Source organism: Castanea sativa, chromosome 8, assembly GCF_040712315.1.
Source record: "Castanea sativa cultivar Marrone di Chiusa Pesio chromosome 8, ASM4071231v1".
Taxonomy (NCBI): domain Eukaryota; kingdom Viridiplantae; phylum Streptophyta; class Magnoliopsida; order Fagales; family Fagaceae; genus Castanea; species Castanea sativa.
The window spans coordinates 36,491,440-36,506,727 of NC_134020.1; the positions used below are offsets into that span (position 1 = coordinate 36,491,440).

Here is a 15,288-nt window from a genome sequence, read left to right on the forward strand (position 1 = left end):
AATAGAAAAAAAAAAAAAAATCACGTGAGTTATTTTGGTTATGATATGTAACTCAACTTTCTCTATGCCATCAATATATAAATTCTCCCCTTAAAGCAATTGCACCGGTCTATGTAAAATAGGAAAAAAAAAAATCTCACATTTGAGTAGTCCTATATTTACATAATCACTGTACCTTTGTATTTCATTATTTTAATTTTGTTTCCTCTCAGCTCTTGCTCTCATTAGACTCTCTCTTTGGCCATAAAAATGTTTTTCTTTAAACTCTAAAATCCACTCAAAAAGCACAAATATTATTGTATATAGCATTAATATGATTTTCTTTCCAAAGTTAATTGAAGTTTCTGTCATTAGCATTGTAGTTCAATTCATTGGCTCCTCTAGCACTTTCAATGGAGACATTCAATATTCAAATCCTCCAACCTCATTGCAACTATTAAATTATCAAAAATAAAGAATAAAAAGAAGAAGAGAGATAGAAGTTTTTTTGCTTCCATCCATGTATATTAACCCTAGAATTATCACCACTATCAATATGCAATCCAATTTCACAGTAATTAGCACTAAACCGGAACTTAGAATTGTTAAAAGTCAATTTCAGTACTCTTTGTTGTAATCTTTGTCCAAAGGTTCTTCATCAATCTTCATCACTGATTGTATTAAGGCTATCTCTGTAATTGGTGGAAAATTCCAAATCAATTTTTGCAAACAATTCAAAATCAAATGGCTGCAACACTAGCTCTACCCTTGAAACCACACACTCTTTAACCTTATTCATAATTTCAGAAATAGTTTATGCCTTGTAAGAGCATTTGCAGTTGGCATGGTATATGCTATATCTTGCCAAGATTTACCTTTTCAACACAAAAAAAAAAGTAAAAAACTGGTCTGCTAAAGCTAAAGAAATTTGCAATACTGCTACAGTACCATCGTAAATTTGCAATGGTACTGTAGCAACATTCTAAATCCAAAAATTATTATTTTATTCTACTTACAAAAATCTGCCTACTCTCTCCACTGTCTCATTTTCTCTCTCTTTAGAATATATTATTTTATTTGTGTAAATATATTATTTTAATGTGTAATATGGTAAAATAAAAGTTGGGATGTTAAATGTATTGTAAAATGGTATTGTATAATTAATAAATTAGCTTTGTGAGATGGTAAAATAAAATAAGATGAAATTATCAAATGGGAATGCTCTAAGAAAAGGTCGAGAAACCAAAAGACGAAGCAGGAGCCACGCCCTTGTCACTTGCACCATAAGTAGTGGAAACCACACCATTGCATGTGGTAGCAATAATGGATGGCTCAGCCTTGCTTAAGAGCCACTCTATGGTCTCCCAGGGGCAGCAACACTTGTTGTTTAGGGGTTCAAATGAACTTTCCCTGACTTCAAAAAAAAAAAATTATATATGAAAAAAAAATTTATTAGTTTATTTTATGCTTAAAAATATTTTTGCATAAATTGGCTGAAATCTTGCACACCAGGATCATAAATCAACATAACCTAAAAATAAACAACAATTAAACATTTTGTATATTATTTATGTTAGTACGTAATTGAAGAAAAAAAAAGTTAATAATTGTTCAAATATTTGATTGGTTAAGTTGACACTTAGTGTAATATATATGTATGGATGAATATGGACGTGTGGGTTAATAAATAATAGTGTGAGTGGGTTGCATTTTGTCATTTTAGTTTAAAATATTTTTATAAAAATAAATAAATGTTATACAAACTTAATAAATTAAAATGGTCACACTTAGCCACATTGACAATAAATAATAAAAACTGATAATGAACTATCATGTAATGATTTAAAAATATGCAAACTCGTAGAATTTGTAAAATTTCATATATTTGCATTTTTTATGACTTGATATATTCAAGTTTTTTCTCATTAAATTTTATTTAATTTAAATTTCTTAATGACCGCCCCTAAAAAAAGTTCCTAGAGTCGTCACTGTAGTCTCCCCTTTAGTTTTGTGACCCAACTCATGAGTGAGTTGAAAAATCTGAGCAATGCATATTGGGGGCAAGTAGATATGACATTCATGACCACTCACCTTGATATATGGCGGTCTTTTGGTGCTTTACAAGGAGGAAGCTTGTCTTTTGAGGTACTTGGGGTGGTTTCAGATTTGGGTTCGCTTTGCTTGGTTGAGGAGCCAGAGAGTCTCATCTCCAAATTCATCTTCCTTTGGTCTCAATAGGGTTGTGATACAACTAGGGTTTATATAATGTGTGTGAATGTGAGAGGGAGAGAGAGAGAGGTTTGAATGTTCTTTGTTTCTACAATGGGAAGATTGGATAGAAAGATTAAAGGTCAGGATGAGTAAAAGAAGCAAGATTAATTCACAAATGGCCTCAGCCGTGGTACAACGATGGAACTAAAACAATTATGAAGTGTTTTCTCTACTTACTCCCTATCTTACTCTCTATCTTTCTCTATCTCTTTTCTAAAAACTCTCATCCTAATCTTCCGTGGACTAGAGGTCTCCCATTTATTCTCCTTTCTCCCCTCTTTCCAACTGTGTATATTTTCTAGCTAGATGTCAGAGGAAGCTAGTCCTATTAGACACCTCTTTTGCCACTCTTTGATCATAAATGAACTTCTAAAGTGTTTCTACTATTCAGGTCAGTCATTCATCGTTTAATGTAGTTGACATTAGTTAGAAACATTTAATTAATGGAGATGTGACTACTACTTTAAGCTCTCATCTTTCTTATCATGTCCACAGCAAGGATTTTGGGTTGAGATCTCATCCTTGGCAACTCCATCAAAGTCTTCCTCGGCTTGGGGGTTCTCGGATCACCTCAATAGATAGTTCAGGTCATTCGACTCTTCCTCAGACTTGGACTTACGATGTTGAGATTTGGGCCCAACCTTTCATCTCTAAGATGCTTTTCCAATAGTCTTTCTTCAACTTGCAATCCACCTGGTCGTGACAAACCCCCCACAGTATACTTTATAAAATACTAATTATTTCTCTCTCTTTATGCAAGACAAACATAAAGAGAGCTCAACAATTTTTTTCCTCAGTAAGAATAAAAAAAAGTAAGAATCAAAGAAAACATACACTTTAAGTTATTAATAAAATATAACTCTAATTAAATTCAATTATCACATGTTTCAAAAAATTAATAAGAATTTCATTTTTTATTTTACAAATGTTTTAATCTTGGTTTTTTTTAATAAGTGGCGTGCATTTGTCTTCTAACTTGTAATAATTTATGTTATTTCAATTTTGTTATATATTTTTTTAATTAGTACTTGATTATATTATTTATATACTTCTATAATAATGTAAATATGATTCTTGATTAAAGTATACATTCTTTTTTTCTTCTTTTAGATAAAGTAGTATTTCAAGCTATGTCGCCTATTATATGATAATTGTTTTTTATCATCGTGCTAAGATTATTTGATACGTACACAATTTTTGGAGAGGCAAAATATAAATATTATAGGACAGGGAAATAGAATTTCAGTTGTTTCTAATGAAACACTTGATACGTAATAAGAACAAAAGATAACAAAATGATACACTTTGATTGAGAAAATCCTGACCTCTGTGAACCTTTTAAATTTGATTGAGGAAATCGTGACCTATGGAAACCCATTAGAATCTGATTTGATTAAATTTACCTTATATCTTTATTCAATAATACTTGGCTGGTTTTATTGCTACAACTTAACAATAAAAAAATAAGGACTTCACTACGTTTACAATCCAAAAGCAAGGAACTGTCTACAACGTAAGCTACAATGACTCAAACTCAACTATCCAGCGTATTAGGACTCTTTAACAACTAAAAACAAACTCTAACATTACAATAAATAAAAGATAATTATAACAATAGCAAATAACAAATTCTAACATTAAAAAAAAAATAGTAAATAAACTAAATTAACAACAGTTCTCACACACTTAATTGTTGGACCTCACTATTTCTCAACAACCCAACTCTTTCAGTGTTACCCGTGTGAACACCAACTACACAAACACACGTTCCTTCGTAGAAAACCACACTCCTACAATTACTCTAAATTGCCCCATAATTCCAAATACACGTACATATCATTATCAATTGAGCTAAGACTAGTGGCATTTCAAATTACATCTTTTATTCAAAAAAAAAAAAAAAAAAAATTTACTAACTGAGGTAACAAAAAGCCACATGATTAGAGGGTCGTACAGACACTATTAAAGAAAATGAAAAACACATACGGAAATTTCACACTCGCATCTTCATTCTTCTTCACAAGAGTCTCTCTCTTTCGCATCTCGGTATCGATAATGCTAGAAGCGAAACGACGTCGCGCCCCAGTGATACCAGAAAAAACAGAAAGTAAAAAACAAAACTTAAAAAAAGAAAAGAAAAACAGTCGCTTCGGAAAACAGAAAAGAAAAGTGAAAGCACAAAAAACAAAACAGTAGCAAAGCAAATTCACCCATTCCCAAAGGCAAAGAAAAAGATACTTCTTCTCTCTTCCCCCAAGTAAACTCTGATCAAAATGATAATCTAGGGTTTCCAATTCCAGAACCAGGTAACTCTCTCTCTCTCTCTCTCTCGCTCTCTCTCCAAAAACCCATTTCTGCAAAGTTCGAATCTTCACTCTGTTGTTAAATCCATACCCAGATTTTCTTTTCTATTGTAGTTTTTTTGCTTTTGTTTTAGGAATGTAATTTGTGAAGTGTTCTGCTTTAAATGCTTTCTGTTTTTTTATATTTATATTTTTTTATATTGTAAAAGTTTAAGGTTTGTTTACTTTGAAGTATGACTGTTCTGTTGTAGTGCGTAGAATGATAAAAACCTAGTACATCTCAAGTTGTTTGTTTGTCTGAAATTTATGTACTGCTGCTTTGGTAGATTGAGTTTTACTCACTGTATAAGTGTTTGCTGAACATCACTACTACACTACCAAGAAATGAATGAGCTATGCAAAAAGTTTGACTTTTTGATAAGTGTGTTTTGGTCCAAGGGGAGAGAGAAAACTAGTGACCTTTGCTTCATTAGGGGTGCTTATTAGTAGCCGGTTGTGATTCGGCTCGCGGTTGCTCTTGTGGGAGGCTTTTCGTAACGAAACAACCCCAAATCATTTTCTAGTATTAATTTAGTTTTTAATGATGTTTCTTTTATCCTTCTGAACTAGTTAAGCTTGGCGTTTTCATTAGTCATTGCCATTGTAGCCTCTTGATTAATATTCTGTGGCTCATAATTGAATCTTAGACTTGTCATGGACCCAAGTTATGTTGCATTATTGGATTCAAAGCTCAGATTGTGTAGTAGGTTTTTTGTGTAGACTAAGAATAAAAGAAAATTTAGTTGCCTTACTGCTTGAGAAGGCCTAAGTCTCACTGATCTTCTACCCCGTAAAACTGGCCCCTCTCTAACTTTAAACATTTATATGGAAACCAAAAACGAATTTTTTTTTCTTTTGTGGGTATAGGAGATATTATGCCCTACCAATGCAGAATTTTTTTATTTTCATTTCAAGGAAACCAGGACAGTCATTTGTAAGACTAAAGCCTAAGAGTCGATGCATCCTTTGCCAAGAGCATTGTAGCTCAACTGGTTGGCATCTTCTATTGTTTCCAAAGGAGATATCTACGTTTCAAATCCCCCCTCTCCCAATTATTAAAAAAAAAATGGTGACCTCTCTTCACTAAAGGTTTGTCTTCTTACATAATTAACAAAAATAATTTGTATAGAAACTGCATTGCTCGATCAAACGTTAAATTTCTTTATGGTTGTAGATCAAACACATCTCTTTTTCATTTTCTTATATGCCTGAAACATCCCACAAAGGGGTATACAAACCTGCTAGGAAGGTTTGGTTGTGTAAATGTTATGATTGTCATGCATGCCCTAATGGTATCATGGATGCTGAATCTTTGGATTAAATTGATAGAAAATTGACTTCTGGAGACAAACTCTGATGACCTGATTTGCTCAAATGAATTTTTTCCCCCTCTTGATAGATTTTAAAAAGAATTGTCTGTGGTAGTGTTGTAGAAGTTGTGGGATGAGGCTTTGTTGAGTTTGAGTTGACTTTGGTAATTTCAATGTCTTGGAACAATGCTAATGTTCTGTTTTATAATATTTTGCATAACAATAACAGATTTCCATGTGATAATTGTGCTTTGAATTAGATGGATTCCAAAAGGAATGGCATTAAAGTTGATTTTGAGCCTGATCCTGCTACTTGGACAGCCACAGAAGAGAAAATTTTCGTTCAACTAATGGTTAAAGAGGTTCAGAAAGGGAATAGATCCACGACAACATTTTTGAGGAAAGGTTGGAAAAATATAGAGCAAGAGTTCCATGAGAGAACTAGTAAGAGGTACAACAAAACTCAATTTAGAAATAAGTTTAATCAACTGAGGACTCGTTATCATGATTTCAGTAAGTTGTTGCAAGAACCTGGGTTTAGTTGGGACCCTGTGCTCAATACTGTCACTGCTGCTGAGGGCATATGGGAATCATATATTAAGGTGATCTATATTTTCATTTGAACTTGAATGCATTTTTGTATCCTGGCATATACTAAATAAGCTATGTTATTTTTCAATGTAGGCAAACAGAAAGGCCAAGAGATTTAGGAAAAAAGGATGCCCTATGTTTAATGAGTTAGTGGTCATATTTAATGACTCATCATTGAAGTACAAAGATGTTTTTCCATTAGCCCAGTATCCCATGGTTAATGAAGACAACTTGGATTTAGAAGATTCATCAACAAATGCCACTCCATCTGCTTTCCCCTGCAACAGTAGTGAGGGTAAAGGTTATCCTTCACAAAATACACGAAGACGGCAACGATCTCCCACTCCTACAAGCCATGTTGGAGGGAAGAGGGAGGCAAGGATGGTTGAGATGGGTGAAGCTTTAAAGGAATGGACTGAAGTTACGAGGGCAATGACCCCTACAACCTCTACCTTTAACAAAACTGACACGTCAGCCCTTTCTAGTGCCTTCTCAATTACTAATTGTGTCAAGTGTCTAGAATCTATTGAAGGTTTGGATGGGGCTACCTACTTAAAGGCAATCAAGATGTTCAAGGATGTGGACTGGAGGGAAATGTTTATGGCAATGTCTTCTGAGAGAAGACTGATTTGGCTGGCAAGCTTGGAGTGATTTCGTTCGATTGATCTGATGTTTGAGATGTCTTTGTGCCACTTTCATTTTGTTTTTAGAAGAAGGTGCTAGAAGAACATAATTGTGTTGTTTAGGGACCTGCTTGATTTCTGCTGGTTTTCCCAGACAACGGTGGTTCTTTTGATAGGACATGTTTGATACATTAGATTACATGTATATAATTTTCATACTGAGCTCCCTGTTTTAACTATTCTGTTTAAAACTTAATTGCTAATCTTAATTGCAAATTGTGCATACTCCAAGTAAGGTTGCATCAAAGAATATATATAAAGTCATATCCAATGTACAAAACTCCCAATTTTGGAATATTTGAAAGGGATGATTGGTAGGCAAACTTATTCCTAAAGTTTTTTTTGTTTTGTTTTGTATTTTTTTGGAAAGGCTGACTCCCTAGCCCCAAGTCCATGTTAAACCATTCAAGAAAACATCATGCTTGCATTAACAACAATGTAAAGGACATGTTGGCATACCACCTCAGTTTTCAGTGACGACTCAGGCTCTATTCCTACCGAAAATTATATCCTATACCCGGCATATATGCCGGGTACAGGATATACCTTCTCCTATTCCTACATTCTCAAGATCCAAAGAAGCCATTGTGGGCAACCAACAGAGTCAGCATCAGTTGTGGTAGTGTGAACTGTGATGCATGGTTATCAAAAACGTATTGACCCGGTGGTAGTTAACAGTCAAATTGGTGAACCTCGCTGTATGAAAAAAAAAAAACCGCGCTTGCAATATATATGAGTTAACTCTTTAGAGAGGAGCACCAATGTGACATCTCTATTTGGACGTTTGATTGTATTGAAGGATACTCATGCATAAAAATAAGCTTTTTTTTTTTCCCTCCTAGAATAATTATATTTAAATACATGATTGTATTGATAAAGAAACACCAACAATGCTACATATCTCAATAATGATTAAATTCAAATATATATATATATATATAGCTATATTGAAGTCAATTAGAGTATTTACAATGAGACTGCTTCAAAATTTAGCTTTTAGCACATCAAAAAGCTATTTTATTTATTTTACTACCTCATATTATAATACACCCAACATCAAATATTTTATTTTTTTAGCACTTCATTTAAAATAATATAAACAAATCATTAAAATCAATCACTCACAACCAAAATCCACACCTAAAATCAATCATCGCCATCAAACCAACAGCCACCAAACTCATATGAACACACATAAAACAAAAGCCCAATCACAACCAACATTAGGGGTGTGCAAAAAACCGATGAACCAAAAAAATCGCTTCAAACCGACCGAATCGATACAAAATTTCGGTTATGTTTCGGTTTCATTATATAAAAAACCAAAAATTTCGGTTCGATTTTCGGTGGCAAATTCTAATACACCGAACTGATCGAACCGAACCGAATATATTAAATAATAATTTGTACAAATTATTTCAACAAAGTTCTTGGTATCCTAGCGGCAAGGACACGCGCTTGACCCAAGTTCGACCCTTAGTAATAGCCTTTTTATTTTTCCTCTCCTTATTACCAAAACTATGTCATTTTGGGGTTTCCTTTATAACCCTATTAACCCTATTTTTAGCATTTGCCTCTCACTTTCTTCAACAGTAGCTGCTCTTCTCCCCTTTCCCTCTCCAGTCATTCTCTTCCTCCCCATCTCTCTCTTTCTGTCATTAAGATCGAATAGAACCCGACCAATGAAATCATCCTTGACAAGATCCTTATCCTTCACAGTAACTTCAAGCACCGAAGACTGAAGCCAATCTTTCGAGAAAGCGAACACCTGGTTCCACTCAAGATTTGACTTCTTCTCAAAATGTCGAGTTGTACCCTTGTAGTTCCACTGCCACCACCTCCAGACGAATCGGCCTCTGTCGCCACCTCCACACGCCGGCTTGATCTTTTCATTCTCAGTTTGACATTTCTCGATAACCTTCTCTCTTTTTTGTATTTTGGGTTTTGTTTAATACTTTCTGTGAATTTGTGATTTTGGTTTTGAGTTGTTGTTTTCTTATTGAAAAATCGATAACCTCATGTGATGTTGAGTTGTTTTTTTCTTTTTGTGACTGTGAATCTGTGATGTTAATTGAAACTGAACACCAACCAAAAAACCGACCGAAACCGAAACAAACCGAAATCGACGGTGTTTTGATTATTTCAGTCGGTTTCGATTGACAACTTTGGAAACCAAAAATTTCGATTTTGATTGGCCAGTTAAAAAAAAACCTACCGAAACTGAATCGAAACACCTCTAACCAACATATACCCAAATTTTGATCTCAATCACTATCGTCACAACAAAGAGAGAAAAGAAATGGTCCACAGTGGCAAAATGGTGGAGAGAGAGAGAGAGAGGTGAGGTGGAGAGATGGAAAGATTGAGAAAAGATGAGAGAGAAGAGACCGAAAGACAACCACTAGAGAGATAAGTGGGATCAACGGTGAAAAGGTGGTGAAGAGAGAGTGAAAGAAATGAATAAAAAAAATAGTAGTAACTTGCTACAATGACCAGTTACTAGTGTGTATTTTGGTTATTGAAAAGATGAGATCAACGATAAAAAGGTGGTGAAGAGAAAGAGTGAAAGAAATTAATAAAAAAATAGTAGTCACTTGCTATAGTGACCTATTACTAGTATGTATTTTGGTTGTTAAGATGGTAAAAATAGATGACATAAGTTATATACGACCCCCAAAACTATATTTTTGTAAAAAAATTAAGGACGAACATAAGAAATGTCCCTAAATGAAAAGTGTTACATTCATATTCTTTCACAAAAAATAAGTTATTGTTAGTTTTTCCTCTATTAAATATTTATTATTGATTTTGATTTTAACCCACAGTTGAAATCATTTAGAATTTATTAAGAAAATGTTGACTAATGTATGTTACCCTAAAAAAATATCTCAAGAAACAGGAGACATGAAGAAAATGAGCCGAGCCGAGCCGAGCCGAACCCACACAAGGCAACAAAAAAAACAAAAACCCATAGTCTCAACGGTTCTGGAGTAGGACGAAACTTCTGGAACCTCCTCTCATTTGCAATAAAATTAAACCCTAAAACACAAAGCCTTCAACCCTCCTCAGTTGCCTCCTTGTTCAACTCCTTATCCAAACTGTGCTTCAGCACTCACTCACTCTCTCTGGTCTCTACCTCACTTCACAAAACAATGGCATCAACCAACGCTATTTCCACCGCCTCCATTCTCTGCTCCCCCAAACAGGTACCCACCTACACCTAGTCCTATCATTTTCTGGGTTTTATCAAGAAACATAATTTGATTGCTTTTGTTTGGAAACGGTGAAAAACGAAGTCTGTTTCGATGGATTATCATCTGGGTCTTTTTTGTTTATTGATTTTTTTGATGGGTTATTGTCAATGGTTCATAATATTAATCTTCTTTGGCAGAGCTTGAGCAGGAGTGGGAACCAGCAAAAACAGAGCAACAGGCTCAATTTCAGGCAATCGAGTAGCCGGTTTGTTGTGAGGGCTTCTGCAAAGGAAATAGCATTCGACCAGCATTCAAGGTCTGCATTACAGGCCGGAATTGATAAGCTTGCTGATGCTGTTGGCCTTACTCTTGGTCCTAGGGGTAACTTCTTCTTCTTATTCTTATTATATGCCGTTGCTCGTCAATGATATATGCAATTCAGTGTTTATATTCTGTTTTTTATGCTAAGTGGTGTTTAAATTCGAAAGAAATTTGGTGGGGTTTGATAAAATTAGTATCTTTAGCATTTGGGTTGAAACTTGAACTACTAGATAAGCTCAAGTTGAGGTATGGGATTAGATATGTGTGTCCGTTTGGTGACGACTTATCTAGCTTTTTGCTGAAAACTTTTTTTGTTGGAAGTGTGCTAAAGTATATTTCTACTTAGAAAAAGTGAGAAAAAAATGAGTTTTTAAAAGTTGTACATAAAAGATAAAAGCAAAAAGCTGAGCTTATAAGCTCATGCCAAACGGATATAAGTCTCAGGCTCCTAATTGCCAAGGAAAGCATTTGCCTGATTATTGTTGACGTGGAGAACAGGGTAGAATTTCATGGTGACAAGTTTAAGAATTGACAACTGTTTTCAATGGTTTAGATATCTGTTGTGGTTGTTTGGTTGAATATTGGCAACCAGTTTTGAAAGTGTGGCCCTTGATATAGGGGGATGCTTTTATCTCAATATGTGAGACTGGTGACTTTATTGACATTCAAGTTAGACCAAAAGTGTTTTTGGTCCTCAACTTTTAGGGCTAGTTACATTTTGGTCCATAGAAAATAAATTGGGCCACCTAAATGCCTTTTTATTTTCCTAATTGTACTTGAGTGACACAAAAATAATCTGTTAGCTGCATAACATTTTCCCCAAGTTAAATGACAACAAGGCTAGTATTTAAACATGTTCAAAAAGCTAAAGAAACACAACCTTTTTAGGAACCATTATGAAATTGGAACTAAGTGTTGACAACCAAAAGTGCCTTTTACCTACAAGTTAGTCAATAGAGATTACATATATGTAAATTTGTGGTGGTGAAAAGAAATATCTTTCTAATCTTTGTAGATAAATTGCCACATGAGCTTTTTTCCTATGAAAAAAAGGAAACGATGAATTTAATTACTATTCTAACACTCCCTCTCATGTGTGGATTTTGGACCCAAACTCCACCTTAATAAGTGGGTACCAATATTGGGGATGTTCAACTTTTTGAATGGGAGGTGGAATGGAGATAGGGTTCGAACTTAGGATCACTTATTCAGATGTGATAATAAATTAGTACTTGATCTCAAAATTTTAAGCTCTTAGGAAAGAGTGAGTTTAATCATTTAACCATTGTTCTAACAATATCAAAAGAAAAAATATGAGCCATATTGATTTTTAACATCATCTGTTTTTCTCTTGGGATATCTTGAGTTTTTGTGCTGTTATTCGGATGTGTTAAGTTTTTTAAAGGTAATATATGTTATGCTGTTGTTTTCCATGGTTCTATTTTAAAAATAGTTTGTATTGTTTATGGCAAATGCTCAATTTGGTTTGTGTTAAAGAACATCAGTTTACATAATTGGTGCTTTCTTTTGAACTTTGAAGGGAGGAATGTTGTCTTGGATGAATTTGGAAGTCCTAAAGTAGTAAATGATGGAGTCACAATTGCGCGAGCTATTGAGCTCCCCGATGCTATGGAAAATGCTGGTGCAGCTCTCATTAGGGAGGTTGGACCTTCATCTTTACCTTTCTACTTGAATTTTGTTAAATCCCTTATAATAGTAATGTATTATACATGAAATTGAAATGTTAAGTTGTATTTGTTGGTTTGGTGTAATGTATAGGTTGCAAGTAAAACAAATGACTCTGCTGGTGATGGGACAACGACTGCATCAATTCTGGCAAGGGAAATAATTAAATTGGGTCTTTTAAGCGTCACTTCTGGTGCTAACCCAGTCTCAATAAAGAAGGGGATTGATAAAACTGTTCTAGGGTTGATAGAAGAGTTGGAGAAGAAGGCTAGGCCTGTTAAAGGTCGTGATGATATCAAAGGTATTGAATAGCCTCATGCCTGTTTGTTTCATCCCAATACCAAATTTGTGTATCTAGTGAGCATCTCTTACTTCTTTGATTTTGATTTTAATTCTAATTGTTCCTTTTGCGCTTGCTTTCCAGCTGTTGCTACCATATCTGCTGGGAATGATGATCTTATTGGGACAATGATTGCGGATGCAATTGACAAGGTTGGGCCAGATGGTGTTTTGTCCATTGAGTCCTCATCTTCATTTGAGACAACTGTTGAAGTTGAAGAAGGAATGGAGGTTAGTGTCTTTCTTTAGAGTTGAAGCTGAGTTTTGGTGGTGTCATAATTGTGCTTTAAATTGTTCAGGGCTCATCTGTGTTTTGCTTCCTCTTCTCCCGCAGATTGACAGAGGTTATATCTCCCCTCAATTTGTTACAAACCCGGAAAAGTTGATTGCTGAGTTTGAAAATGCTAGAGTCTTGGTTACGGATCAGAAGATTTCAGCAATAAAGGACATAATTCCACTGTTAGAGAAGACCACGCAATTGAGAGCCCCTTTGCTTATAATTGCAGAGGATGTTAGTGGGGAGGCCTTGGCTACTCTTGTTGTAAATAAGCTACGGGGCATTCTCAATGTTGCTGCAATTAAAGCTCCTGGTTTTGGTGAGAGGAGAAAAGCTCTCCTTCAAGATATTGCCATTTTGACAGGTATATAAATTTCTTTGGAATTAAATGTTGTGATTCTACTTAATTTGCTTGCATTATGGTTGATTGATATCTGTTGGCACCTGAAATGTTCTTAACCTATTTCACAGTTAGATATTGTTTGGCGTTGGTGTCTTTCTCTTTCTCTAATTGTAATGACAGTCACTAATATGACATTCTGATAAGGCTAAAAAAAGAGGCCAAGTCCTCCCTTGAAATCATGTTCTTATAAAACTTATGCATCATTTGGGTTTTATCTTTTAGTCTTTCCTACAATGCAATGCAGAAGGTAGGTGGATACCATATTTTAGTAATTTCGTTTTTTTTGCATAGTGGATGCCTGAAAACTTCTTTCATTACAAGACAATGTTAATTGGTGGTGCTAATTTCTGCTTTTGTTTTCTATATTTCAGGAGCTGAGTTCCAAGCCAGTGATCTGGGTCTGCTTATTGAGAACACCTCTGTTGAGCAACTTGGTTTAGCTAGAAAGGTGACCGTCACCAAGGATTCCACCACCATTATTGCAGATGCTGCATCAAAGGATGAGTTACAAGCAAGGATTGCACAGTTGAAGAAGGAATTGGCAGAGACAGATTCAGTTTATGACTCAGAAAAACTAGCTGAGCGAATTGCCAAATTGTCTGGTGGGGTAGCTGTAATAAAAGTGGGTGCTGCAACAGAGACTGAACTTGAGGACCGTAAACTTCGTATTGAAGATGCCAAGAATGCTACTTTTGCAGCCATAGAGGAAGGGATTGTGCCTGGTGGTGGTGCTGCATTGGTTCATCTCTCAACTATAGTACCTTCAATTAAGGACAAGATTGAAGATGCAGATGAGCGACTAGGTGCTGATATTGTGCAGAAGGTAAGAATTCATTATATCCCGTGTTTGAGTAACGAAGTGATGATAACATATGATTTACAACATCTGTCCAGGGCATCTGCTAATTTAAGAGTTGATAGTAGTTTAGAATAAGACTGTAAAGTTGAAAAATGTAATCACCTGTTTCTAAACCTGCTTATTGGAGTTGATCTGTGCTAAACACCAAGTTGGTGTAGGACTTCAGCTTTCTACAGTATAAGCTGCAGCAGCTTTTAGAAGCTACCCTTAGGTTACCCTCTCAAAAGTGCCTAAATGAGTTCATCCTGCTTAATAAAAGTGGCAAAAAAGCTCCTTACTATTGGGGTGGATGGTGGTTTTACTTTTCTAAAACTGAAGCACCCCTGAAAAAGTCATGAAAAGCCCCACTAGATGCTGCCTAAACTTGGACCTGCACCATAAAATCTTCCTGGCTCCAAGAAGCACGTATGACAATGAGTTGGATTTTGGCGCAGGGTCCATTCAATTTAGCTGTCCATGGTGCATGGATGGTTTATGTTGATTGGATTGTAGTCTAATCATTCTTTGCTCTTGGTAAATAAGCACTTTCTGTAGTTCTAATATTTGGTGAACAATGTTTTTTCATTGTAGGCACTGATTGCTCCAGCATCACTGATAGCTCAAAATGCTGGAATTGAAGGCGAGGTAGTTGTGGAGAAGATAAAGGTTAGGGAATGGGAAGTTGGCTATAATGCCATGACAGACAAGTATGAGAACCTGGTGGAGGCTGGAGTTATTGATCCAGCCAAGGTGACTCGATGTGCGCTGCAAAATGCTGCATCAGTTGCAGGAATGGTCCTGACCACTCAGGCCATTGTTGTGGAAAAGCCTAAGCCCAAGACACCTATGGCTGCTCCCCCACAAGGACTATCTGTGTAATCTTAAGCCTTTTGTTATTGTTTAGGCTTTTAGGTTTGAAGAGTGGTTTTATTGCGGTGATTGAAGAGGAAAGGACACAGGACAGGACATACAATAATTTTCATTACTAATTTATTAGCTTTTAAATGTAGTTCGGCTGAGAGTAATACATCAGGGAACTTGAATATTTTCGTTA

General features: G+C 35.3%; 2 protein-coding genes across 3 annotated transcripts; both read left to right on the top strand.

Annotated features, from left to right (window-relative positions):
* Nucleotides 1-4,289: 4,289 nt before the first annotated feature.
* On the top strand, nt 4,290-7,404 carry LOC142606971 (uncharacterized). Of its 2 annotated transcripts, none has more exons than XM_075778358.1 (3): nt 4,290-4,556; nt 6,224-6,504; nt 6,587-7,404. In XM_075778358.1, exons 2-3 carry the CDS (start codon nt 6,253-6,255, stop codon nt 7,142-7,144), a joined length of 810 nt encoding a protein of 269 aa, XP_075634473.1. In that variant the 5' UTR covers nt 4,290-4,556; nt 6,224-6,252; the 3' UTR covers nt 7,145-7,404. The 2 variants fall into 2 exon arrangements, with proteins under 2 accessions (XP_075634473.1, XP_075634472.1); XM_075778357.1 differs by having other exon boundaries at nt 4,292-4,556; nt 6,163-6,504.
* A 2,759-nt stretch (nt 7,405-10,163) lies between these two features.
* Nucleotides 10,164-15,288, top strand: LOC142605595 (ruBisCO large subunit-binding protein subunit alpha). Its single transcript, XM_075777010.1, has 8 exons — nt 10,164-10,382; nt 10,568-10,751; nt 12,232-12,353; nt 12,471-12,678; nt 12,802-12,947; nt 13,051-13,357; nt 13,768-14,219; nt 14,826-15,288. The coding sequence occupies exons 1-8, from the start codon at nt 10,329-10,331 to the stop codon at nt 15,111-15,113; spliced, it is 1,761 nt and encodes a 586-aa protein (XP_075633125.1). The 5' UTR covers nt 10,164-10,328; the 3' UTR covers nt 15,114-15,288.